This window comes from Symphalangus syndactylus, chromosome 12, assembly GCF_028878055.3.
Source record: "Symphalangus syndactylus isolate Jambi chromosome 12, NHGRI_mSymSyn1-v2.1_pri, whole genome shotgun sequence".
Taxonomy (NCBI): domain Eukaryota; kingdom Metazoa; phylum Chordata; class Mammalia; order Primates; family Hylobatidae; genus Symphalangus; species Symphalangus syndactylus.
The window spans coordinates 89,310,164-89,331,288 of record NC_072441.2 but is presented as its reverse complement, the minus strand read 5'-3'; the positions used below and the strand labels follow the sequence as shown (position 1 = coordinate 89,331,288).

Here is a 21,125-nt window from a genome sequence, read left to right as displayed (position 1 = left end):
GGTAACTGTGGGAGGAAGAGATAGGAACTAATGTAAAGGAAGAAACATAACAAGAAGAGGACTTCCACAAGAGAATTCTACACAGGGTTCTCAATCTTCTCAGAGGAAGTTCCCCCAAGTTTTTAGTTGAATCAAGGAGAGGGTGGCTCATAAGGCAAGAAATGAAGTTTTTGTTTTAACTGTACAGATTATGTATAGTTTTCTTTTTTTTTTTTTTTTTGAGACGGAGTCTCGCTCTTTCACCCAGGCTGGAGTGCAGTGGCGCGATCTCGGCTCACTGCAGGCTCCGCCGCCCAGGGTTCACGCCATTCTCCTGCCTCAGCCTCCCGCGTAGCTGGGACTACAGGCGCCTGCCACCTCGCCCGGCTAATTTTTTGTATTTTTAGTAGAGACGGGGTTTCACCGTGTTAGCCAGGGTGGTCTCGATCTCCTGACCTCGTGATCCGCCCGCCTCGGCCTCCCAAAGTGCTGGGATTACAGGCGTGAGCCACCGCGCCCAGCCGATTATGTATAGTTTAAGCTAAGGAGGAACAGCAGTCTAGCTATAGCTAACAAAAAACTCTAAACTGTTTGAAATATTTTTTTCTCAGTGATGGACATGAGGGTGCCTATCTTTACACAAGAGGTCCCTTTGGCTTAGCTCAGGAAATTTGCACAGCTCTCTTTGTTGGCATTATGATCTTAGGACTTCATGTTGAAAGAGTGAACTTCCAGGGCTCCCCAAGCAGAAAATATCCCTCCAAATAAACTGACTAGTTTAGGAACAGCTGGCCAGGCAACTGTCCCAATGTTTGGAATTTGGAAAATTTGGTCATGGAAGTATGTCCCCAGGGAAACGAACTGAGTTCTGTGAGTCCTGCAGGGGAAGAGAAATTACTTTGGAAGGCCTAATGAAGGCAAATCTCAGCCCTTCCTTCAGTTTTCCATTCTTTTTTTTTGAGACAGAGTTCAATTCTGTTGCCCAGGCTGGAGTACAGTGGCGTGATCTCGGCTTACTGCAACCTCCACCTCTCAGGTTCAAGCAATTCTCCTGCCTCAGCCTCCCGAGTAGCTGGGATTACAAGCGCATGCCACCACACCCAGCTAATTTGTGTATTTTTTAGTAGAGGCGGGGTTTCACCATTTTGACCAGGCTGGTCTCGAACTCCTGACCTCAAGTGATCCTCCTGCCTCGGCCTCCCAAAGTGCTGGGATTACAGGCATGAGCCACCGTGCCTGGCTAAGCTTTCCATTCTCAGTGAAGAAAGTGATCTGTTCTTTTCCCCATTGGCTGCAATAAGCAGACTGAACATCATACTATGACTAGAAAAGGCATCATACTATGACTAGAAAAGCTTTCTCTAATCCTCTGAATGGAATTGGGTTAGGTTTGGAGAGGAGAGGTGGGTTCACGGAAAGGAATTACCATCATGGTGCCAAGACTACTAGGTGCCAAACCACTTCAGAATATGGATACGGAGGGAGAATATTATTCTCCTTTAAGAAGTAGTGCCGGCTGGGCGCGGTGGCTCACGCTTGTAATCCCAGCACTTTGGGAGGCCGAGGCGGGTGGATCACGAGGTCAGCAGATCAAGACCAGGTGAAACCCCCTCTCTACTAAAAATACAAAAAATTAGCCGGGCGTGGTGGCGGGCCTGTAGTCCCAGCTACTCGGAGAGGCTGAGGCAGGAGAATGGCGTGAACCCGGGAGGCGGAGCTTGCAGTGAGCCGAGATTGCGCCACTGCACTCCAGCCTGGGTGACAGAGCGAGACTCCATCTCAAAAAAAAAAAAAAAAAAAAAAAAAAAAAGTAGTGCCTGTGTCTGCCTTCTTTGCGGGCTTATGTGGATTACATCTGCATTCCACACATCACAGCTACCTCTGTCCTGATGGCTATTCCTCTAGAAAAAGCTTAGGAAAAGCTAAGGAGCAATCTGCGAAGACAATGAATAAATAAGGGAGATTATTTACAAAAGAAAAGCGTTCTAGTGGGTATAGAGGAAAAAATGGTCAGAGGTGAGGTATAAATTTTTTACTTTTCCCAATTAATGAACACCTTTTCCCTTCAACCTTCTACAGGCTGTTTATTCTTGCTCCTGTAGGAAGGGGTGGCAAAGTATCAGCTTTCTCTTTGCTACCCACTGCTACTTTTAGACCACTGTGCTTCCATCCTCTTGCAAAAATTCTTCTCCTTTTGAAGCTTATGTCATCTGGCTTTACTGCCCTTTAGCATTTTTTTTTCTTTTTTCTTTTTGGAGTGCAGTGGCATAATTACAGCTCACTGCAGCCTCAAACTCCTGGGCTCAAGTGATCCTTCAAACCCAGCCTTCAGCACCTATTAAACCTCTTTTTGTGCCAACTCTTACTGTCATCCTGGGAGGTTTTAGAAAAACCTATGAAAAATACAGTTAGTTCCTGACCTCCAACTCCAACGAATACTCCCACTTTCAATTCCCTAATTTCACCATTTCTAGAAAAACAGGTTTTTGTTGATGGCAGCTTCAGGGCCATAGTAAGGACTGGGAGAGGGTAGCATTCTTCTTCTTTTTTTTTTTTTGAAACAGGGTCTCGCTATGTCACTCAGGTTGGAGTGCAATGGTGCCATCAGGGCTCACTGCAACCTCAAACTCCTCAGTCTCAGGTGATCCTCACACCTCGGCCTCCCAAATAGCTGGGACTACAGGTAAGTGCACACCCAGCTAATTAAAAAAAAAAAAAATTGTAGAGATGGGGTCTCTCATTATGTTGCCCAGGCTGATCTTGAACTCCTGGCCAAAGTATTGGGATTACAGGTATGAGCCACCACACCCAGCCAGGGTAGCATTATTGAGTGCAGTAAGATTGATGGTGCCAGCACTGGCTGGTGTTGACTTGAAGACTCACTGAAAAACTGGGACTGGCAGCCATGATGCATAAAGGCAGAATAGCCTGGGGGTTGTACTGCCCAGTGATACTGGGGGAAAGGTTCAGAGGTAAGAGCACCTTTCCTATTAGCTGCCTCTCTGGGGACATCTGACACTTTCAACATCCACCCCCTTGAAATACTCTTCCCTTTGATTCTGACAATTATCTCCCAGGTTTTCTTCTTCTTCTTCACTCTATTCCTTTTCAAAGATTCTCGAAGAGCTCTTTTTCTACTTGTGCCTTAAATGTTGGAATTTCCGAGAGCACTCTTCTTAGCCCTCTGCTTTTTTCTGGGGAGCTTATCCAAATCTATGGCTTCAACTACCACTGAAATGTTGATGTTTCAGAATTTCTGGCCTATGTATCACAGGACTTTCTAAAAAGTAGTTTTCTGGCCAGGCACCATGGCTCACGCCTGTAATCCAGCACTTTAGGAGGCCGAGGCGAGTGGATCACGAGGTCAGGAGTTTGAGACCAGCCTGGCCAACATAATAAAACCCTGTCTCTACTAAAAATACAAAAAATTAGCCAGGCATGGTGGCGTGCGCCTGTAGTCCCAGCTACTCGAGAGGCTGAGGCAGGAGAATTGCTTGAACCTGGGAATCAGAGGTTGCAGTGAGCTGAGACGTGCCACTGCACTTCAGCCTGGGTGACAGAGCAAGACTCTATCTCAAAAAAGAAAAAAAGTAGCTTTCTATAAAATAATATGTGCATAATAAAATAATTTCAAGCAATAAAGATAGATGTAAAATGAAAAGTGTAAGTCTTATCCCTCCTAGGCCCACTCTTCATAATTTTTTAACGCATGTGTAAATGTGTCATGTTTATTCTGTGCTTGCTTTTTTTCTCTACTTTATTTTTCTCTTAAGTTTTAGATCTGTATATTAAACATGCCACTAGGACATACCTATCTAGCTATCTCACAGGTACCTAAAACTTCTTCCCTTTCTTTGGAATTCTCCCTTCTGCAACACCCTACCACTAGTCACCTTTTTACATCAACACCATGAAAAAACTGTCTTTATACATTGTGCCTTCTCAATTCAATCTGGTTTCTATCCACCATAACTACAAAACAGCTTTCTCCAAATTTCCTAAATGACCTCCTTGTTGCAATATCTTTTTTGGAGGGACAGTCTCGCTGGAGTGCAATTGTGCAGTTTTGGCTCACTGTATCTCCGCCTCCTGGGTTCACGCGATTCTCCCACCTCAGCCTCCCAAGTAGCTGGGATTACAGGTGCCCGACACTATGCCTGGCTAATTTGTGTATTTTTAGTAGAGATGGGAGTTCCACCATGTTGTCCAGGCTGGTCTCAAACTCCTGACCTCAGGTGATCAGCCCACCTCGGCCCCCAAAGTGCTGGGATTACAGGTGTGAGCTACCACACCTGGCCTTTTTATTTATTTATTTGTTTGTTTTATTTACAAAAAAACCAAAGTCTTGTTCTGTTGCCGGGAGTGCAGTGGTGCAATCTTGACTCACTGCAACCTCCACCTCCTGGGTTCAAGTGATTCTCGTGTTTCAGCCATCAGAGTACCTGGGATCACAGGTGCGCACCACCATGCCCAGCTAATTTTTGTATTTTTTGTAAAGATGGGGTCTTGCCATGTTGGCCACACTGGTCTCTAAGTCCTGGTCTCAAGTGATTCACCTGCCTAGGCTTCCCAAAGTGCTGAGATTACAGGTGTGAGCCACTGTGCCTGGCCCTTGTTGCAATATCTGATAGATACATTTTATTTATTTTATTTTATTTTTTTGGAGACAGAGTCTCACTCTGTCACCCAGGCTGGAGTGCAGTGGCACGATCTCAGCTCACTGCAACCTCTGCCTCCTGGGTTCAAGCGATTCTTGTGCCTCAGCCTCCCCAGTAGCTGGGACTACAGGCACGCACTGCCATGCCTGGCTGATTTTTGTATTTTTAGTACAGATGGGGTTTCACCATGTTGGCCAGGCTGGTCTCCAGCTCCTGACCTCAAGTGATCTGCCCGTCATGGCCTCCCAAAGTGCTGGGATTACAGGCGTGAGCCACAGCACCCAGCCTATTTATTTTTTTTGAGACAGGGTCTTGCTCTGGTGCCCAGGCTGGAATGCAGTGGCGCGATGTCGGCTCACTGCAACCTCTGCCTCCTGGGTTCAAGCAATTCTCATGCTTCAGCCTCCCAAGTAGCTGGGATTACAGGCATGTGCAACCACACCTATCTAATTTTTTTGTATTTTTAGTAGAGACAGGGTTTCACCATGTTGGTGAGGCTGGTCTCGAACTCCTGGCCTCAAGTCATCCACCCGCCTCGGCCTCCCAAAGCTAGGATTACAGGTGTGAGCCACAATGTCTGGCCCTGATGGATATATTTTTAGTTATCATTTTACTTTATCTCTGTTACACTAAACGCTTTAACCAGTTTCCTTGATAGTTCTCTATGGTTTTCTTCTTTCCTTTCGGTTTGCCCCTTCTCAGTGTTCTCTTTTCGGCTTCCCTCATCCTATCCCGCAAATGCAGGTATCCTCTCTAGCCCACTTCATGGCTTCAACAGCTATCTATATGCACACGCACACACACCTCAAACCTTTCTTTTGGGTTCCCAACCCACATTAGCTAATATCCCAGGGGCACCTAAAACTCATTATCTCCCCCCTAAACGAGAAAGAAAATGGTATAATTATTCCCCAGTTGTCCAAGTCACAACATTCGTACCTCTTAAACCAATCTGTATTTCCCCATCCGCACTCTCCCTTCCACAGGCAGACCATCATCCTTGCCTGGAAAAGAGCCTTCACAAATGCTCTCCTTGATTCTCACTTTGTCCCCTCAATTCATCCTTCACACTGCACGCAGCGATCTAAAATGCAAATAAAATTGTTCACACCTCTGCTGAGATTCTTCAAAGACTTTTCATTGCCTTAAGGATAAAAATCAATTAATTTACAAGGTTTCTCATTATCTGGCCTTCCCCTATCTATTACCTCTTTCTGAAGCCACACCAGGCTGTTGGTAGGTCCAGAACGTACCCGCACCATCTTCCCCACCCCCAATTCCCAACAGCCCTACACGGATCAGCTAGGCGACACTTCCTACAGGAAACCGGCGTTCAAAAGGTAAATGCTGAACGAATGAATTCCAAGACGGGATCTGGGCAGCGCTTTCGGCTCCGGATCCGGGTTTACGGAACGTCCGGGTTATCAGGAAGCTCAGAGGAAAGGTGAAATCCAGATCTTGACCCTTCACTCAAGTTCGCCAGACAAACCGATCCCCGTGCTATTCCGCCCTTATGAGTCATGGCTGCCAATCCCAGCCTTTCAGTGGATCTTGAAGTCGCCAGCCAGCTGTGGCGCCACCAACGTTTCCCATTCAAGAATGCTATCCTCTCCCCTTCCTTATTACCGCCCTAAGCAGCCATCAAGAAAAACCGGCGTTGCCAGCTTGCCCCAAAGCAAGATGGCTGCCAATCCCTATATCTCCTCCCGAAGTGAAGCTATCCACTCCCCGCTTAATGCCGCTGCCAGGCTGCCCTCACTTACTATGGCTACTCCGGCTCATGTCTCACTATGGCCTCGAAGCCGCCACTAACCGGCCGGGTTCCGGGAGGCGCCGTTCAGGATGCAGCCACCCCCGCCCGCCTGTCCCCTCCCCCACGCCCGCGGCGGCGGCGGCGGCGGCGGCGGCGGCTGGAGCCCGGATGCGGCGCCGTGAGACAAGCCCGGGAGAGCGGCGCGGATGGATCCAACATGGCGGCGCCGAGCCTGAGCCGAGAGTGAGGCGGAGGGGCGGCCGGAGTGGGGAGAGGGAGTCGAGCGGGACGGGGCGGGGCCGGGCGGGGCCGCAAAGGGCTTGGGGAAGGAAAGTGGAGGGGGAGGCGGTGGCGACGTCCAGCCTGAGAACCTCAAGAGAGGGAGGTGACGGGACGCTGAGAGGTGGGGGAGGGGAGCTGCCGAGGGGGGCGTGCAGGGGAGATGGCAACTGCGGGAGAGGGCAGGGGTCGAGACGGAGGAGTGAGGGCATGGGGAGGGGCGTAAACAAGGGCTGAGACTGGGCCCAGCTAGGGGTATTAGAGAGGCCGAGGTGGGGAGTGGGGCTGCGATCCGCTCGTATTGAAGGGGGTAGGAGCAGGAGGGAGAGGCTGAGGGTGTGAAGGGGAAGGGGGCTGTGGCATGTGGTAGGAGGGAGGACTGGACTCTGATGAGGGGTGTTGCGAGGAGGTGGGGAAAGGTCAGAATTGGAGTTAAGACGTTTCTGAGGGGCTTCGAAAGTGTTAAATTGGAGGTGGGAGGGGGAAGGGCCTAGGGGAGAATTTGGGTGGAAAAGGAGAGAACGGAGGCTTGGGGAATGGAGAGAGTGTCGGTGGGAGGAGGTAATGGAGAAAGTGAGAGACTGGGAGGAAGAAAGTTTGGGAGGAAGGGGAGTGGAATGGGAGATAGGACAGTGGAGCTGCAGGGGTGATAGAGGTTCGGGGGTTTCCCTTTCCCCGGTGGAGAGGAGGAGAGAACAGAGTTAAGCAGCATCAGTTGCAGCCAATTCTAATTGCCAGGCCCTTAGCTTTGAAGAGGGTGGGAAGGGCAGAAGGGAATGGTCATGTGGGTTTGCAGAATTGGGGTTGGATGAGAATTCAACTGGGTTTGTTTTCCAAAAGACTCCCTAGCTTACTGTTCCCTTGTTTTTCCTGCTTGGAAAATGGGGAAGCCTGTGTCGCCCAAGTGTGGAGCAGCAAAGGACTTTTCTAGTTTTTAGCATTAGCAATACAAGAGTAGGGGAGCAGACATGGCTCTATTGGAACCTTATATGCTAAGGTGGAGGCTCTGGAAGTCTGAGGAGGGAAAGAGAAAAGATAGAGTGGCATCTAGACAGGTTAATTAAATGAGTGCTGTAGTTTCTAGACTCTTTTGCTATTTGAGTCTAGAAGGGAGGGGGTAACATGGATACTGTATGTAGAAAAAGTTTCCCTGGTGAAACATGGATGTATGAGTGGATGCTGCGCCATTAGATATTTTGTTCTCATTGTGTGCTAGTTAAGGGAAAGGGCCAAAGGTAGAATTTGGAGGATAGTGCTGGTCTGCTGTAACCACTTTCCTCCCAGTTTTTTCTAAAGATGAAAGTTAACATTAATATTGTAACAAAATAGGAATAAGGAATTGTGGAGGAAGATGAGAAGCTGCCAGAGAGTAATTGGTTTTCCCAGAAGTTCTTAAATTTGGGAGCTGTCTTGCCGCAAGCCATTGAGACTGGAAATTTTTGGAGTTGGTATTGTTTTTGTAAATTGACTAATAGAGAGTTAGGGAAGCCTGGAGACTTGTTGAGGGTGAGTTCTCTAAATGGCTTTAGGCTTGTCTGTGTACTTTTGCAACGAGATTGTCTAATTCTATGGGCCTTTGAGGTTTCAAAGTAAAACTTGAAAATTAATTATTTTCCCCTCCTTATTTGTTTTTGTTTTGCTGCTGGCTGTGAAACTTGTGCTAGGAAGAGACCTGGGAAATTAAGTTTCTTGCGGAGGTAAGTCTGGAACTTTTTTATTGTTTTCAAACAATGGAAGGGAATGGAAATAGCATGGGAGTTATTTTGAGGTTGGGTCCATTAATGAGGAGGAGAATGCCAGGGAAAATGAGTTTTCATTCATCCATCTGAGTGCATGAGATCTGTTGTAATCACTGTCTTTAGTTAATTGGAGATAGGAGGTGAAAGAGAAGGAGATTTAGATGTCTTGGGACAATCCCCCAGCTTTGGTTTGTTATTGTCTAGTCTTCTTGGTCAGCTCTGAAACTTTTTTTTTTTAACATATGGAAGGCTGTATTCTAGTACATTATCTACTAAATGTTGCCCTTGGAGGGTTGCTGGGACACCTTCCTTCCATGGGAAACTTCTCCTCTAACTTTGTCTTCCAGCTGTTGGGGGGTTCCTGGCATCTTTCTTTTGAAAACATACTATGTAATTCTGACTTCCAGATATTTGATTACATTTCCTAGTCCCACCAGCAAGAATGAACTCTTAACCATCTTTTTCTATGTAGTTTTCAGGTTTCAAGATACCACTTTTTTTGTAGTTCTTCTGCATGACTTTTCCTCTGAGGACTTCTGAGAGAGTCAGATATCTCTAATTCTATGAAATTACAAATATCCCTGTTCAGAAAAGATGACTGTCATTTTCATTTCAAGACAGCACTCTTTTTTATTTCTTTCACGTGGCTTTCCCCTAAGGGCTTCTGAGAGAGCCAAGTACATCAAAAACTACAGATATTCCTGGTTGGGATGAGACCAGACTTTGCTTGGAAGCAGAAACATAGTAGAGAAGGACCAGTCAGGAGGAAATCCTGAAGATACCTATAGACTGTTGGCCCTTGGCTGACTTGGACTTCTCTAAAGAAAAAAACAAAACTCCAGGAAATACAACAATTCCCCAGAATCAATTATTCTTGGGAAACTGTAGGGGAGAATTCATGTGTTACTATCTCAAATAGAGCCAGTCAGTGGGATCAGGACTTCTGTGTGCTGGAGTTTTGTCTCTTGGTATTTGGCAGTGTTTCAGACTTGAGTTAGTTCTAATCTTCTGTTCAGAGGGTTACATTCTCCTCACCATTGTGATACCTGTCATTTAGAATCTCTGTATTTTTTTTTTTTTTTTTGAGACAGAATCTTTCTCTGTCCCCCAGGCTGGAGTGCAGTGGCGCGATCTTGGCTCACCGCAACCTCCACCTCCTGGGTTCACGTCATTCTCCTGCCTCAGCCTCCCGAGTAGCTGGGACTACAGGTGCCCGCCAACACGCCCGGCTAATTTTTTGTATTTTTAGTAGAGACAGGGTTTCACCGTGTTAGCCAGGATGGTCTCGATCTCCTGACCTCGTGATCTGCCTGCCTCGGCCTCCCAAAGTGCTGGGATTACAGGCTTGAGCCACCGCGCCTGGCCTACAATCTCTGTATGTTTTAAGTTGAGCTCCCATGCTTCACTGCCACAGAAATATGAGTATATTTTGGTTTTAGAGGAAATTGGTCATGTTTTCTTTTCTAATTTTACTAACCAGCTGAACTTCCATCGCTTTTTTTTTTTTTTTTTTTTTTTTTTTTTTTTTTTTTTTTTTTTTTTTGAGGCAAGGTCTCACTCTGTACCCCAGGCTGGAGTGCAGTGGTGCGATCAGAGTAGCTGGGACCACAGGTATGTCCCACTATGACCAGCTAATTTTTGTTTATTGTTTGTAGAGGTGGAGTTGTGTCATGTTGCTCAGGCTGGTCTAACTCCTGGGCTCAAGCAGTCCTCCTGCCTTGGTCTCCCAAAGTGTTGAGATTACAAGTGTGAGCCACCATGCCAGGCCTTATTACATTCTTTTAATGTTAAAGTTAGATAGATTCTGAACCCTTATCTGGGTTGCATTAAGTGGACAGGGTTGCCTCTTAACCTGCATGACAGTATCCTCATATTTCTCCCAAGGACATGGCCTTGAGGAACTTACATATTTCTATGTTTTGCTTCATTGAACAAGCAATATAAGTCCGATTAGTGACCTAGCAAGGACAGTCTGCTGCTCATCCAGTTCCAAGACTTTAAAGATGGCCCTGAGGCTTACGAGCAGGATCCTTTGTGTCTGTCTTACAGAGGATTACATTTCTAATATCCCCACAGAACTCCAGATTGAACTAGGTCAAAGTAGACCTCCTGGGATGGGGCAGAAGTGGATGTAGAACTACCACCTGTTCCACAGCTGAATGGCAACAGCAGGTGACAGAGGACCCAAGGTTGGAGTGGCATGAAACACCTTAGTGCAGTTGGACTTGGGAGTTAAATGAACGTGTATGTCCGACAGGCTTTTCTTTTCTTCCGGAATGTTGTTTGATGGGTTTGGATTGGAGGGACCAAATGGCTTTTTCTAGATCTAGTGTGGAAAGTGACATGCATTCTTTTGACCCTTCATCATGCTCCACCTAGAATAGGGTTTCTCATCCTCGGCATTATTGACATTTCGTGCTGGATGATTCTTTGTTGTGGCAGACTGTTCTGTGCATTATAGGATGTTTCTTTTTTCTTTTGAGACAGGGTTTCATTCTGTCGCCTGGGCTGGAGTGCAGTGGCGCTATCACATCCCACTGCAGCGTCGACCTTCCAGGCTCAAGCGATTCTCCTACCTTAGCCTCCCAAGTAGCTGGGATCACAGGTGCATGCCACCACGCCAGGCTAATTTTTATATTTTGTGTAGAGATGAGGTTTCACCATGTTGTCCAAGCTGATCTCAAACTCCTGGGCTCAAGTGTTCCTCCCACCTTGGCCTCTCAAAGTGCAGGGATTACAGATGTGAGCCACTGCACCTGTCCTATAGGATGTTTCTAAATATCCCTGGCTTCTACTCATTACATGCTGCTTGCAGTCCCCTTCCCCACCAGGCATAATAATCAGAAATGTCTCCAGACATTGCCACATATTCCCCAGGGGTCAAATTTGCCCCTGGTTGAGAACCACTGACCTAAAAGCTATTATAATTCCTAGTACATTGATGATCTAGCCTGGGATCTAGGACTTAAAGGTGGCTAGTTGTTTGTTTCCTCTCAAATGTAGGGAGTTAACTTCAAGGGATTGAAGCTTATAGAATTACATCCATTGATACATAATTAGGACCACAATGCTTTCCTGTATTTTGCCTTATTTTCCATTGTGACGGTATGTGGGGACAGTGTTTCTTCATTTCCTGGGGTTTAAGCACACTTTAAATTAGGGAACTGTGGAGCAACCGGCTCTTCTGGTTGATTTAATGTGAAACCTATCCATCTGCTTTATCTGAGATCCTCATAATCAACAGCTGGCCCAAGGGAACAGGTGGGATAGGGAACAAAGAGAAGTTGCAGGGGCTCTGAGGAGGCTGTTTTCTCATGTTGCCTGCTATGAGCAAGAACTTATTTTCCTTTAGCACCTTCATTTGTACCCAGTGACAGCAACAGGTGAATCGAGAGGAAGAGACAAGGAATACCAGTCTATAGTTGAATAGCTATTTCCCATGCTTTGGGTGGGGCATCTGGGCTCTCAAAACTATATATGGATTACATTTCCTGTCTACATATCAGAACCCATGGTATAGGGTTAAGTGATCCCAGAGTGTACCTCCCCTTTTCTTAAGGGAATGAGTTTCTCTGTGCTTTCATTTTAGTTTTTCATCTGAGGAAGAAAGGACCAGTTCCTACTTACTCTTCAGCTTTCTCTATCAGCTTTGTTTTTCCAAAGAAGCTTATTATTTTATTCTGTTTCCTAGTCTAGCCTCAGTTCCTTTTTGTATAAAATGGACAGAGCAACCTGTCATATTGTTGATTAGGGTAGAGTGGTGTGGTATGGTGTGGGTAGTTCTGGACATTGCAGAGGAGGCTATGGCTAGTTAGAATATACGCATGGTAACTGAATTACCTGTATCTGTTTTTAATGGGGTCCTCTCTTGGACTTTTGTGAGTTTGTTTCTTAATTGGAATTGCTTGAGGTGATCTCTTGGAGATTAAGTTCAGTTCAACAGTGGGTTGCTCCTACTATATTTGAGGCTCTGTCCATTACTAGGCACTAGGGATATAAAGATGAATATGACATAGTTCCTCTCCATGAGTTAAGTAGGATCTAATGGGATAATAAATACACAAATAATTTTAGTACATGCTGATAAATGGTGTAAAGGAGATATGCATAGTGTTCCATAAGAGCACAGAAGAGGACTACTTATCTCAGCATGGGGGTGTAGAAGATGCATTTTGAAGATGGCATCTGAGCTGACTCTTAAAGAATGAGTAGGAGTTAGCCATCTGAAAAAGAGTGATGATGGGGGTGTGGAATAGAGAAGGGAGGGGGCATTCAGGCAAAGAGAAGAGCCTGAAGAAGGTATAGTGAAACAAATTGCGTGATGTATGTGAACTATAAACAAACTGATAATGTTAGAGAATAAAAAGCGGATGTGATGGGAGATGAGGTTGGGAAGGTAGGCCTGATCTTAGAAGGCTTCATGTGTGTAAAGAATTTGGAGTGTTCGGCCAGGCATGGTGGCTCACGCCTGTAATCTCAGCACTTTGGGAGGCCGAGGCAGGCGGATCACAAGGTCAGGAGTTCGAGACCAGCCTGGCCAATATGGTGAAACTCCGTCTCTACTAAAAATACAAAAAGTAGCTGGGCGTGGTGGCGGGTGCCTGTAGTCCCAGCTACTCGGGAAGCTGAGGCAGGAGAATTGCTTGAACCGGGGAGGCGGAGGTTGCAGTGAGCCAAGATCGCGCCACTGTACTCCAGTCTGGGCGACAGAGTGACTCTGTCTCAAAACAAACAAAAAAAAAAGAGTTTGGAGTGTTCTTATAGATAATGACGGGGCTATCAATGGGTCTGAAGCAGGAAAGTGACTTGGTCAGTTGCGGACTTTAGACAGCTAACTGAACTATATGTGGCAGTGGATGGATTTAGGTAGGTTAAGATTGGTGTTGCAGAGAACTTTTAAAGTTACAGTAGTCCAGTTGAGAGATTATTGTAATCTGAACCATGGCAGTGGAGGTGGAAAGGTAGGATAGATTTAAGAAATATCTAGAAGTAGCATTAACAGGAATTTAGGATTGATTGTGTGATTGGAGATTGTGACCAGAGAGTGCACAGTATAGGATGGTACTGTCTGGTGGAGCAGTAAGTATGAGTGACTTGAGTGGAGTGAAAGTTGTTGAATTTGAGAATTGATTAATGGCTGCGTCATTGGTATTACTCGTAACCCATAATGATGGAGGAACTTTGTGAATCAAGAGCCAAACTATATAATGAATGTGGGGCTGTGATTGGTCATTGATAGGGGATTGGTAAATGACATCCATGAGGAAAGCTTAGAAGTTGGTATTGCCAAGGCCAAGTACGGTGGCTCACGCCTGTAATCCCAGCACTTTGGGAGGCTGAGGCAGGTGGATGACATGAGGTCAGGAGTTCAAGACCAGCCTGACCATCATGGTAAAACCCCGTCTCTACTAAAAATACAAAAATTAGCAAGACGTGGTGGTGCGTGCCTGTAATCCCACCTACTTGGGAGGCTGAGGCACGAGAATTGCTTGAGCCCGGGAGGCGGAGGTTGCAGTGAGCCAAGATTGTGCCACTGCACTCCAGCCTGGGTGACGAAGTGAGACTCCATCTCAAAAAAAAAAAAAAAAAAGGTTGGTATTGCCAAATAGTGTGAAGATCAAGGGAGTACAAATGGCATAGAATTACAAGAATGCTTATTTAGAAACTTAATGTTTGTTTTAAATCCATGAGTTTTGGTAAATATTGATAAACTTTCTGAGCAGTTATCGTTTCTCGATGTGGTTGGATTGTAGGAAAAATGTGGAGGGGTGATTCTGGGCTGCAAAGGCCAAGGATGCTTGTATCTTTGAAATGTTTCACAACCATTTATATAAGGGTTACCCCATGATTTTCTCAATGGATTCTTAACAACTCTGAGGTGTAGATTCATTCATCCCTGTTTATAGATGACAGCACTGAGAATTTGGAGTTAAGTGACTTGCTTGTGGTCACACAGCTACACAGCTTTTCAGTGATACAGTCAGAATTTAAACTAGTTCTTTTCTTTTTTTTCGAGATGGGGGACTCTGTCACCCAGGCTACAATGCAGGATTATAGCTCACTGCAGCCTTGAACTCCTGGGCTCAAGTGATCCTCCTGCCTCAGCCTCCTGAGTAGCTGGGACTACAGGCACATGCCACCATGCCTTGCCAATTTTTTTCTTTTTTGTAGAGATGGGGTCTCGCTATGTTGACCAGGCTGATCTTCAACTCCTGGCCTCAAGCCTTCCTCCCACCTCAGCCTCCTGTGCAGCTGGGACTACAGGCGTGTACCACCAAGCCCAGCTAATTTTTTCTTTTTTTGTAGAAATGGGTCTCCCTATGTTGCCCAGGCTGGTCTTGAACGCCTGGGATCAAGTGATCCTCCTGCCTTGGCTTCCCAAAATGCTGGGATTACAGGTGTGAGCCCCTGTGGCTGGCCAGTGTTTATTTTTAAACAAACACTTTAAAAATTTAATAAACATTTATAAAGCACTGTACCGTGCCAGGCATTGTTAGCGACTGGGAATATGGGAATGCATAAGACTAGTTCCTGCCCTTGAGTGTCTCATCGGTTCTTTCCCTGCCCTTTCAGTACGGTGGGGATTGCAGCTGCTGAGCAGGGATTCTGGAAAGCATTGCGTACCTGAGCCCCCAGCATGGCGGGCCTAAAGCGGCGGGCAAGCCAGGTGTGGCCAGAAGAGCATGGTGAGCAGGAACATGGGCTGTACAGCCTGCACCGCATGTTTGACATCGTGGGCACTCATCTGACACACAGAGATGTGCGCGTGCTTTCTTTCCTCTTTGTTGATGTCATTGATGACCACGAGCGTGGACTCATCCGAAATGGACGTGACTTCTTATTGGCACTGGAGCGCCAGGGCCGCTGTGATGAAAGTAACTTTCGCCAGGTGCTGCAGCTGCTGCGCATCATTACTCGCCACGACCTGCTGCCCTACGTCACCCTCAAGAGGAGACGGGCTGGTGAGGAAGTATTAGGGGCTGGAATCAGGGAAGAGTTGTGGGAGGCCAGGAAGGAGCAGCATAGGCATCCAAAGGGGAGGACACATTGGTCCTGGGGAGGACTTAGAGTAAGTTTTGAGGCCCACTGGGGGTTTGGACTGATAGAAGGGGGGAAGGGTGTATATTTTCCTGAATGATTACTTCTCCTCCTACAGTGTGCCCTGATCTTGTAGACAAGTATCTGGAGGAGACATCAATTCGCTATGTGACCCCCAGAGCCCTCAGTGATCCAGAACCAAGGCCTCCCCAGCCCTCTAAAACAGGTGAGAAGACATTAACTCCCCCTACTTTCCATCATCAAGTAAAAAGACACTGATCCCATCACATTCTGGGCCTTGCCAGCTTAAATGAAAGGATGCTGTGTCCCCACATCTTAACCCATAAAAAAAAAATCAGGTGAGGTGACATTTCTCCTAGGTCCTGTATTTGCTCTCACATGTCTTTTCAAGTCACATTATTTCCACTGCTTTTAGTGCTAAGTCTAAATGATTCCTTCCTCATTCCAAGAGAAGTGCTTGAATTTCTGCCTTTACCCTACTGTGTTTTCTTCCCTTTTACTTTCTGGTCAGTGCCTCCCCACTATCCTGTGGTGTGCTGCCCCACTTCGGGTCCTCAGATGTGTAGCAAGCGGCCAGCCCGAGGGAGAGCCACACTTGGGAGCCAGCGAAAACGCCGGAAGTCAGTGACACCAGATCCCAAGGAAAAGCAGACATGTGGTGAGGAAGTTCAAGGGTTCCAGAGGTGGAGCAGACTTGAAGAATATAAAGAACTGCCGGGACACTGGGCAGTTTATGCTATTCAGTGTGATTCACTTTGATTGCCGTTGCAAAGTGAGGCTGAATGGTTTGGTGTCTGGTGGAAGAACTGCTCTTTATGATTGTGGCAGGGTACATTTCAACTTTTCTTAGTTAATACTACTTCACAGGGATGTTGTTATGACATCCTTATTGTAGGATGAGCCAAGTCAAGATAGAGTATTAAAATGAACTTCTATGCCTGGTAATTAGGAAAATATCTCCTATAAGCAAGTTGCTACCTGTGAGTATTGGGAACAGTGCTGACCTGGGCATGTCCCGTTTAAGGGAACCTCCTGCATTCAGGCAAGGATTTCAGAGATACATACAAATAGTCCTGGGGAAGAGGTAGAGAAGCTGTCAGGTGATATTCCCTACTTTTTTATTCTGCTGTGCTTTTCAGTTTTCAAGCTTGGGTTGTAAACTCATCCCTTACTATAACCTCTTCTGCTCTGTATCTTCTGTTTCCAACAGACATCAGACTGCGGGTTCGGGCTGAATACTGCCAGCATGAGACTGCTCTGCAGGGCAATGTCTTCTCTAACAAGCAGGACCCACTTGAGCGCCAGTTTGAGCGCTTTAACCAGGCCAACACCATCCTCAAGTCCCGGGACCTGGGCTCCATCATCTGTGACATCAAGTTCTCTGAGCTCACCTACCTCGACGCATTCTGGCGCGACTACATCAATGGCTCTTTATTAGAGGCACTTAAAGGTGTCTTCATCACAGACTCCCTCAAGCAAGCTGTGGGCCATGAAGCCATCAAGCTGCTGGTAAATGTAGACGAGGAGGACTATGAGCTGGGCCGACAGAAACTCCTGAGGAACTTGATGCTGCAAGCATTGCCCTGACCTATTCCCTCTTCTCACTTTGGGGACTGTTCCCATCACCCACCTCTGGAGCTTACACTGTTCTGGGGTTTGTTCTCTACCCTTCCAACCAATCACACCCCTGCCTTTTTTTTTTAAAGACAAAAGAAAGTGGAAGTGGTATCCCCACCCCTCCCTGCACCCATGTGCCTGGGCTTCCCCTTTGTTTCCCTTTTCCATTTACCCCCTAATGTGTGTCTCTACAGCTACCTTACCACTGAGCCGTAAGACAAATGTATAGGGAGAAGCAAAGTCTACAGCACATAGTCTTTGTAAGGGATTGATGTGAACACTTTTTTTGGATGCACTAAGGAGTTATCAATACTTCTGGCTTTATGAGAGCTCTTAAATTTTGTCTAAAAAACCAAAGGGCTGTGAGTAAGGGAGCTATGTGGAAAGTGGGACTCTGAAGTGTATTTTGAAAATTAATCGCCACCCTCTTCCAAATTATAGAATTTTTTAAAAACAAGCTGTGGCCCTTTCCACTCTCTCCTGGCCTCTGGTGCTGCTCCTCTCTGCTGCCTTTCCTCCATTCCATGGCTTGAAACCTCTGCCTGATGTGGCTCCTTCCTTTTTCCCATTTGTCAAACCCTCTTCAAAGGAGGAACAGATAAGAAGACTGGGTCAGCCTAGTCGTGCCTCCCAACTGTGGTGGTATATGTGTACACACATACACAGGGTGGATGGAGAAGAGGTTGCTGATTAAAATACACTCCCCCTATAAAGGGGAAGGGGGAGTGTGACACTTTCTTTCCATGTTCAAGTGAAAATAAATAATGTACCCTGCAGCCCTTTTCCCCTTTGCTTTCTTCTGGCTTGGGCAAAGGGCATCATAGGTGAAAGTGAAGTAATTCCTTTTTCCTTCCCCCTCCTCCACTCCTGCGCCCACTCCCATGCTTGGGAGAATGGGGCTGGGACATGCACTGAGTGTTGCACTTTTATTTAGGTAGGGAGGCATGTTGAATGAGCCAGGAGGTCTAGAACTGGAGCTTAGTCCAGCTGGTACAATACCAACTCCCCTTCTAGTTCCCAAAGGCGATGTCCAGACACAGACTTTATGATTATTATATTTTTCAATGCCAGTGCTGCTCAGCCCTCAGCAGAACTTCAGTTTCCATGAAATAAACAATGACTATATAAAATTCCACCTTTCTGAAACTGCAGTCTGACCTCAGGTGAAGCTCAGGTGAAAGTTTCCCAAGAAGCCCATCTGTGTTCCATCAAGAGGGTCAAGGTTCTCCAAGTGAGGGGAGCTGTGCCTGGGTCCTGCCTCCAAGTCACATGAGCACCAGCTCACAATGGCAGGGTGGGGGTGGGAGGGGCGGGTCTAAACTCACAGAAGTCAAGTCTTAAGACAGTGGGTGACCCAGATTGCCATAGAGGTCAGGCCTGCGGTGCTGGAACACAGGCAGGTGTTGGCGCAACTGTCGCAGATAGTTGAGGTCTATTCGGGCAAGGCAGAGGCCTGGCCCCTCAGAGCAGCGGGCCACCACTGTTCCCCAGGGGTCTACCACCATGCTGTGGCCATAACTTGCTCTCTTCTCATGGTGGCGTCCACACTGTGCCGCTGCCACTACATAGCACTGGGTTTCGATAGCACGGGCCCGCAGCAACACCTGGGCATGAGATGTGTGTTTACTTAAGTACATGTAGCAAATAGTGGGGAAGTGACAGGTGAGGGACATTACAGACCATTGTGACTATTTTGATAATTGCCTAGGAATGATTTACTATTTTAACTATTCTGTAATATGAGATAAATATTTGGGGAATGAGTTTTCCCATTAGGTGGAAAGGGGAAGGAATTTAACTGGTAATGCCAAAGGGGGAAGAAGTTAAGAAAAGGCCCTTATGTTTTAAAAAGGCATTGTCTTACCTCCCAGTGGGCTGGGCCTGTAACGGATCCAAAAGCTGAAGGATAGGTAAGTATCTCTGCTCCAGCTTGAGCCAATGCCAGAGAGAGTTCAGGGAACCGCATGTCATAGCAGACAGCTAGACCAATCTGGAATGAAAAACAGCCTACTTAGTAGTCTTCCTGCTCTGTTTATCACAGCATCTAGTCATATTTCCATTACCCACTTTCTTAGGGCTTTCTATCCTCTACTGCCAGTTCAAAGTATTCCTGTTCCCCTCCCTCATCCTTTCACAACTCCCACCTTGCCTGCTGGTGTGCTGACAGGTGACTCAAGACTGGGCCCAGGCATGGTAGAGTTGCTTTCACACATAGGCCCCTGCCCTGGAATCTCTACGTCACACAGATGTGTCTTCCTGTAAGTAGCCACTACTGCCCCTACAGTAAGAAAGAAGGAATATCAGTGCTGGTGTTCTAGAAGCCTTGCCTACTCCTCCCAAGGAGGAGATAGTTTATAGGCTAGGAACTGAAGTAGGAACACCCCTAAATCCTTGGGTCAAGGAAATAGAGTTGAGAAACAATTCTGGAGAATCTAAGTTTAGGTAGAAGAGCATGGGAAGAGGCAGGCTAAAGGGTTATAAAGTCTCACCTTTGCTGTTCAGCAGCACGTGACAATTGTAGATTTTCTGAGTCTGCTCCCAGTCTTGGCCACGCTCATGGAAACCACCCAAGGACAGCCAGAGTCCACATTCCCTGGGGGGAAGGGACACTGACAACTCTTCACTGACTTCTCAAGGCTCTACCCTCATATGTGGCAACCCAGGGACACTGTCCAACAAAGATTCTACCTCTCCCTCGCTCTTTCCCTGATACCTGGCAAGCTGGGTGTATTCTTCCAAAAGTTTCCCACCCAGTGGTTCAGACAGGCGTAGCGTCTCTGCAGGGTCCCGTGCAATGAAGTCAAATGCCTCAGGCAGGAAAGCCAGGCAGGCACCCAGTCTGGCAGCCTCTCGAACCAGCTCAGCACATGTTTTAAAGTTCTGTTGCTTGTCTGGCGTCGATGTTACCTGGCACACAGCCACCAGGGGCAGTTCGCAGGAGGAAGAGGAGATAGCCATGGCTCTGGGCCTGTGAATAGCATAGGCAGGATACTCAAGTTTCATAGCACGGGGAAACAAATTTAATGCTAAGGGGTGCAAGTGGAGAGGCAGGAAAAATGGACTTCCTTTTGATCATGCTCTTACAGGGCACGTTGACCCAGGGCTAGTAGGGCTCACCAATCAAATGTGTGGATAGTTGACACTCCTGTGTCTCCCACTATCCATTTAACAAACTGAGCATCTAAGTGCCAGGCACTGAGAACACAACAAAACGTGTTACCTGGGCTGAGCACAAAGTACTGAGAGTCGAGGTATCCAGAGTCCGGGACACAGAAGGGACAGGAATCTGTGAGGAGGCCTGGTGATGAAGCCCAGCCTGAGGAAGGTGAGACATGAGGACACCAACCCCTTCTTCAAGCAATAGATTTCTAGGATTCTCTGACTTCTCTCTTTATACTGTGAGCCTGAATCAGGGCCCTGCCAGTAAAAACCTAGTCTTCAAAACGCGCTTTACTATATAAGAAATTATAGGCTAAGGGACAAGATCATACAGTGGGAAGATGAAGGAAGGGACTCTGCTCGCCGCCTGAATAGTTCAACTTCCAATGATCTCACATTAAACTGAAGCCTCTTTCCTCTGACAACCGTTTCTGCAGTCCAAAAGACATCTCCGGGAACTATCCTTGGTTTTCCCAAGACTTTCTGCTTGACTGTGCACTTGCGCAGCTTTACTGACTCGAAGCATATTTCCCCTTTCACCAGAATCTCTCAGGGGAAAGTTCACCCTCCCTCGTCTCCCACCCCTCCCTGGTGGGCAAGGGGCAAAAGAACCCAGGCCCCAAGCCGCGCCCGCCCTCCATCCTCCCGCCGTCCGCTCCAGTTGGCCCGTCCCTCCCCGCCTCTCCCAGGGGCAGCATCTCTGTTGCACAAGTTAAAGCACCGCAGGTGGGATTCACCGCGGCCGACGGGATAGGGAGTAGGTCCTACATGAAGATATGGCCAAAACCATTCGCAGGATCGGATCCGGAGGGCGGCCTGGAGCCAGAAGCGCCGCAGCGAGTGGGCGGTAGCTCGCAGGCCGGACGTGACGCAAGGCGGGGG

The 21,125-nt window shown here is 47.1% G+C and overlaps 3 protein-coding genes across 14 annotated transcripts in view; 1 reads left to right on the top strand and 2 right to left on the bottom strand.

Annotated features, from left to right (window-relative positions):
- The window catches only part of UFC1 (ubiquitin-fold modifier conjugating enzyme 1), a 32,918-nt gene extending 26,405 nt beyond the window's left edge, over positions 1-6,513 (bottom strand). The window contains exons 1-2 of one of the 2 annotated variants that reach the window (XM_063627137.1): positions 5,846-5,899; positions 5,577-5,721 (exon numbers count right to left, since the gene is read on the bottom strand). The gene's annotated coding sequence lies outside the window, so the exon portion shown is untranslated. Of the gene's footprint in view, positions 1-5,576; positions 5,722-5,845; positions 5,900-6,400 lie in introns of those variants that run through there. The other variant, XM_063627138.1, reaches the window with a different exon arrangement.
- DEDD (death effector domain containing) lies at positions 5,918-18,214 on the top strand. 9 transcript variants are annotated; one of them, XM_063627094.1, is made up of 7 exons: positions 6,491-6,633; positions 8,334-8,366; positions 14,982-15,168; positions 15,298-15,370; positions 15,565-15,672; positions 15,979-16,125; positions 16,678-17,860. In XM_063627094.1, the coding sequence occupies exons 3-7, from the start codon at positions 15,046-15,048 to the stop codon at positions 17,052-17,054; spliced, it is 828 nt and encodes a 275-aa protein (XP_063483164.1). In that variant the 5' UTR covers positions 6,491-6,633; positions 8,334-8,366; positions 14,982-15,045; the 3' UTR covers positions 17,055-17,860. The 9 variants fall into 9 exon arrangements, with proteins under 9 accessions (XP_063483157.1, XP_063483163.1, XP_063483164.1 ...); XM_063627087.1 differs by lacking the exon at positions 6,491-6,633 and adding an exon at positions 5,918-5,977 and having other exon boundaries at positions 14,982-15,370; XM_063627093.1 differs by lacking the exon at positions 6,491-6,633 and adding an exon at positions 5,942-6,081 and having other exon boundaries at positions 14,982-15,370.
- NIT1 (nitrilase 1) lies at positions 18,124-21,122 on the bottom strand. Of its 3 annotated transcripts, none has more exons than XM_063627051.1 (7): positions 21,012-21,122; positions 20,305-20,400; positions 19,798-20,052; positions 19,574-19,677; positions 19,229-19,362; positions 18,949-19,074; positions 18,124-18,688 (listed from the first exon to the last, which is right to left on the bottom strand). In XM_063627051.1, coding segments are annotated over exons 1-7 (984 nt in total). In that variant the 5' UTR covers positions 21,014-21,122; the 3' UTR covers positions 18,124-18,421. The 3 variants fall into 3 exon arrangements, with proteins under 3 accessions (XP_063483121.1, XP_063483122.1, XP_063483123.1); XM_063627052.1 differs by having other exon boundaries at positions 20,981-21,092; XM_063627053.1 differs by lacking the exon at positions 20,305-20,400 and having other exon boundaries at positions 20,640-21,085.
- Positions 21,123-21,125: the final 3 nt, after the last annotated feature.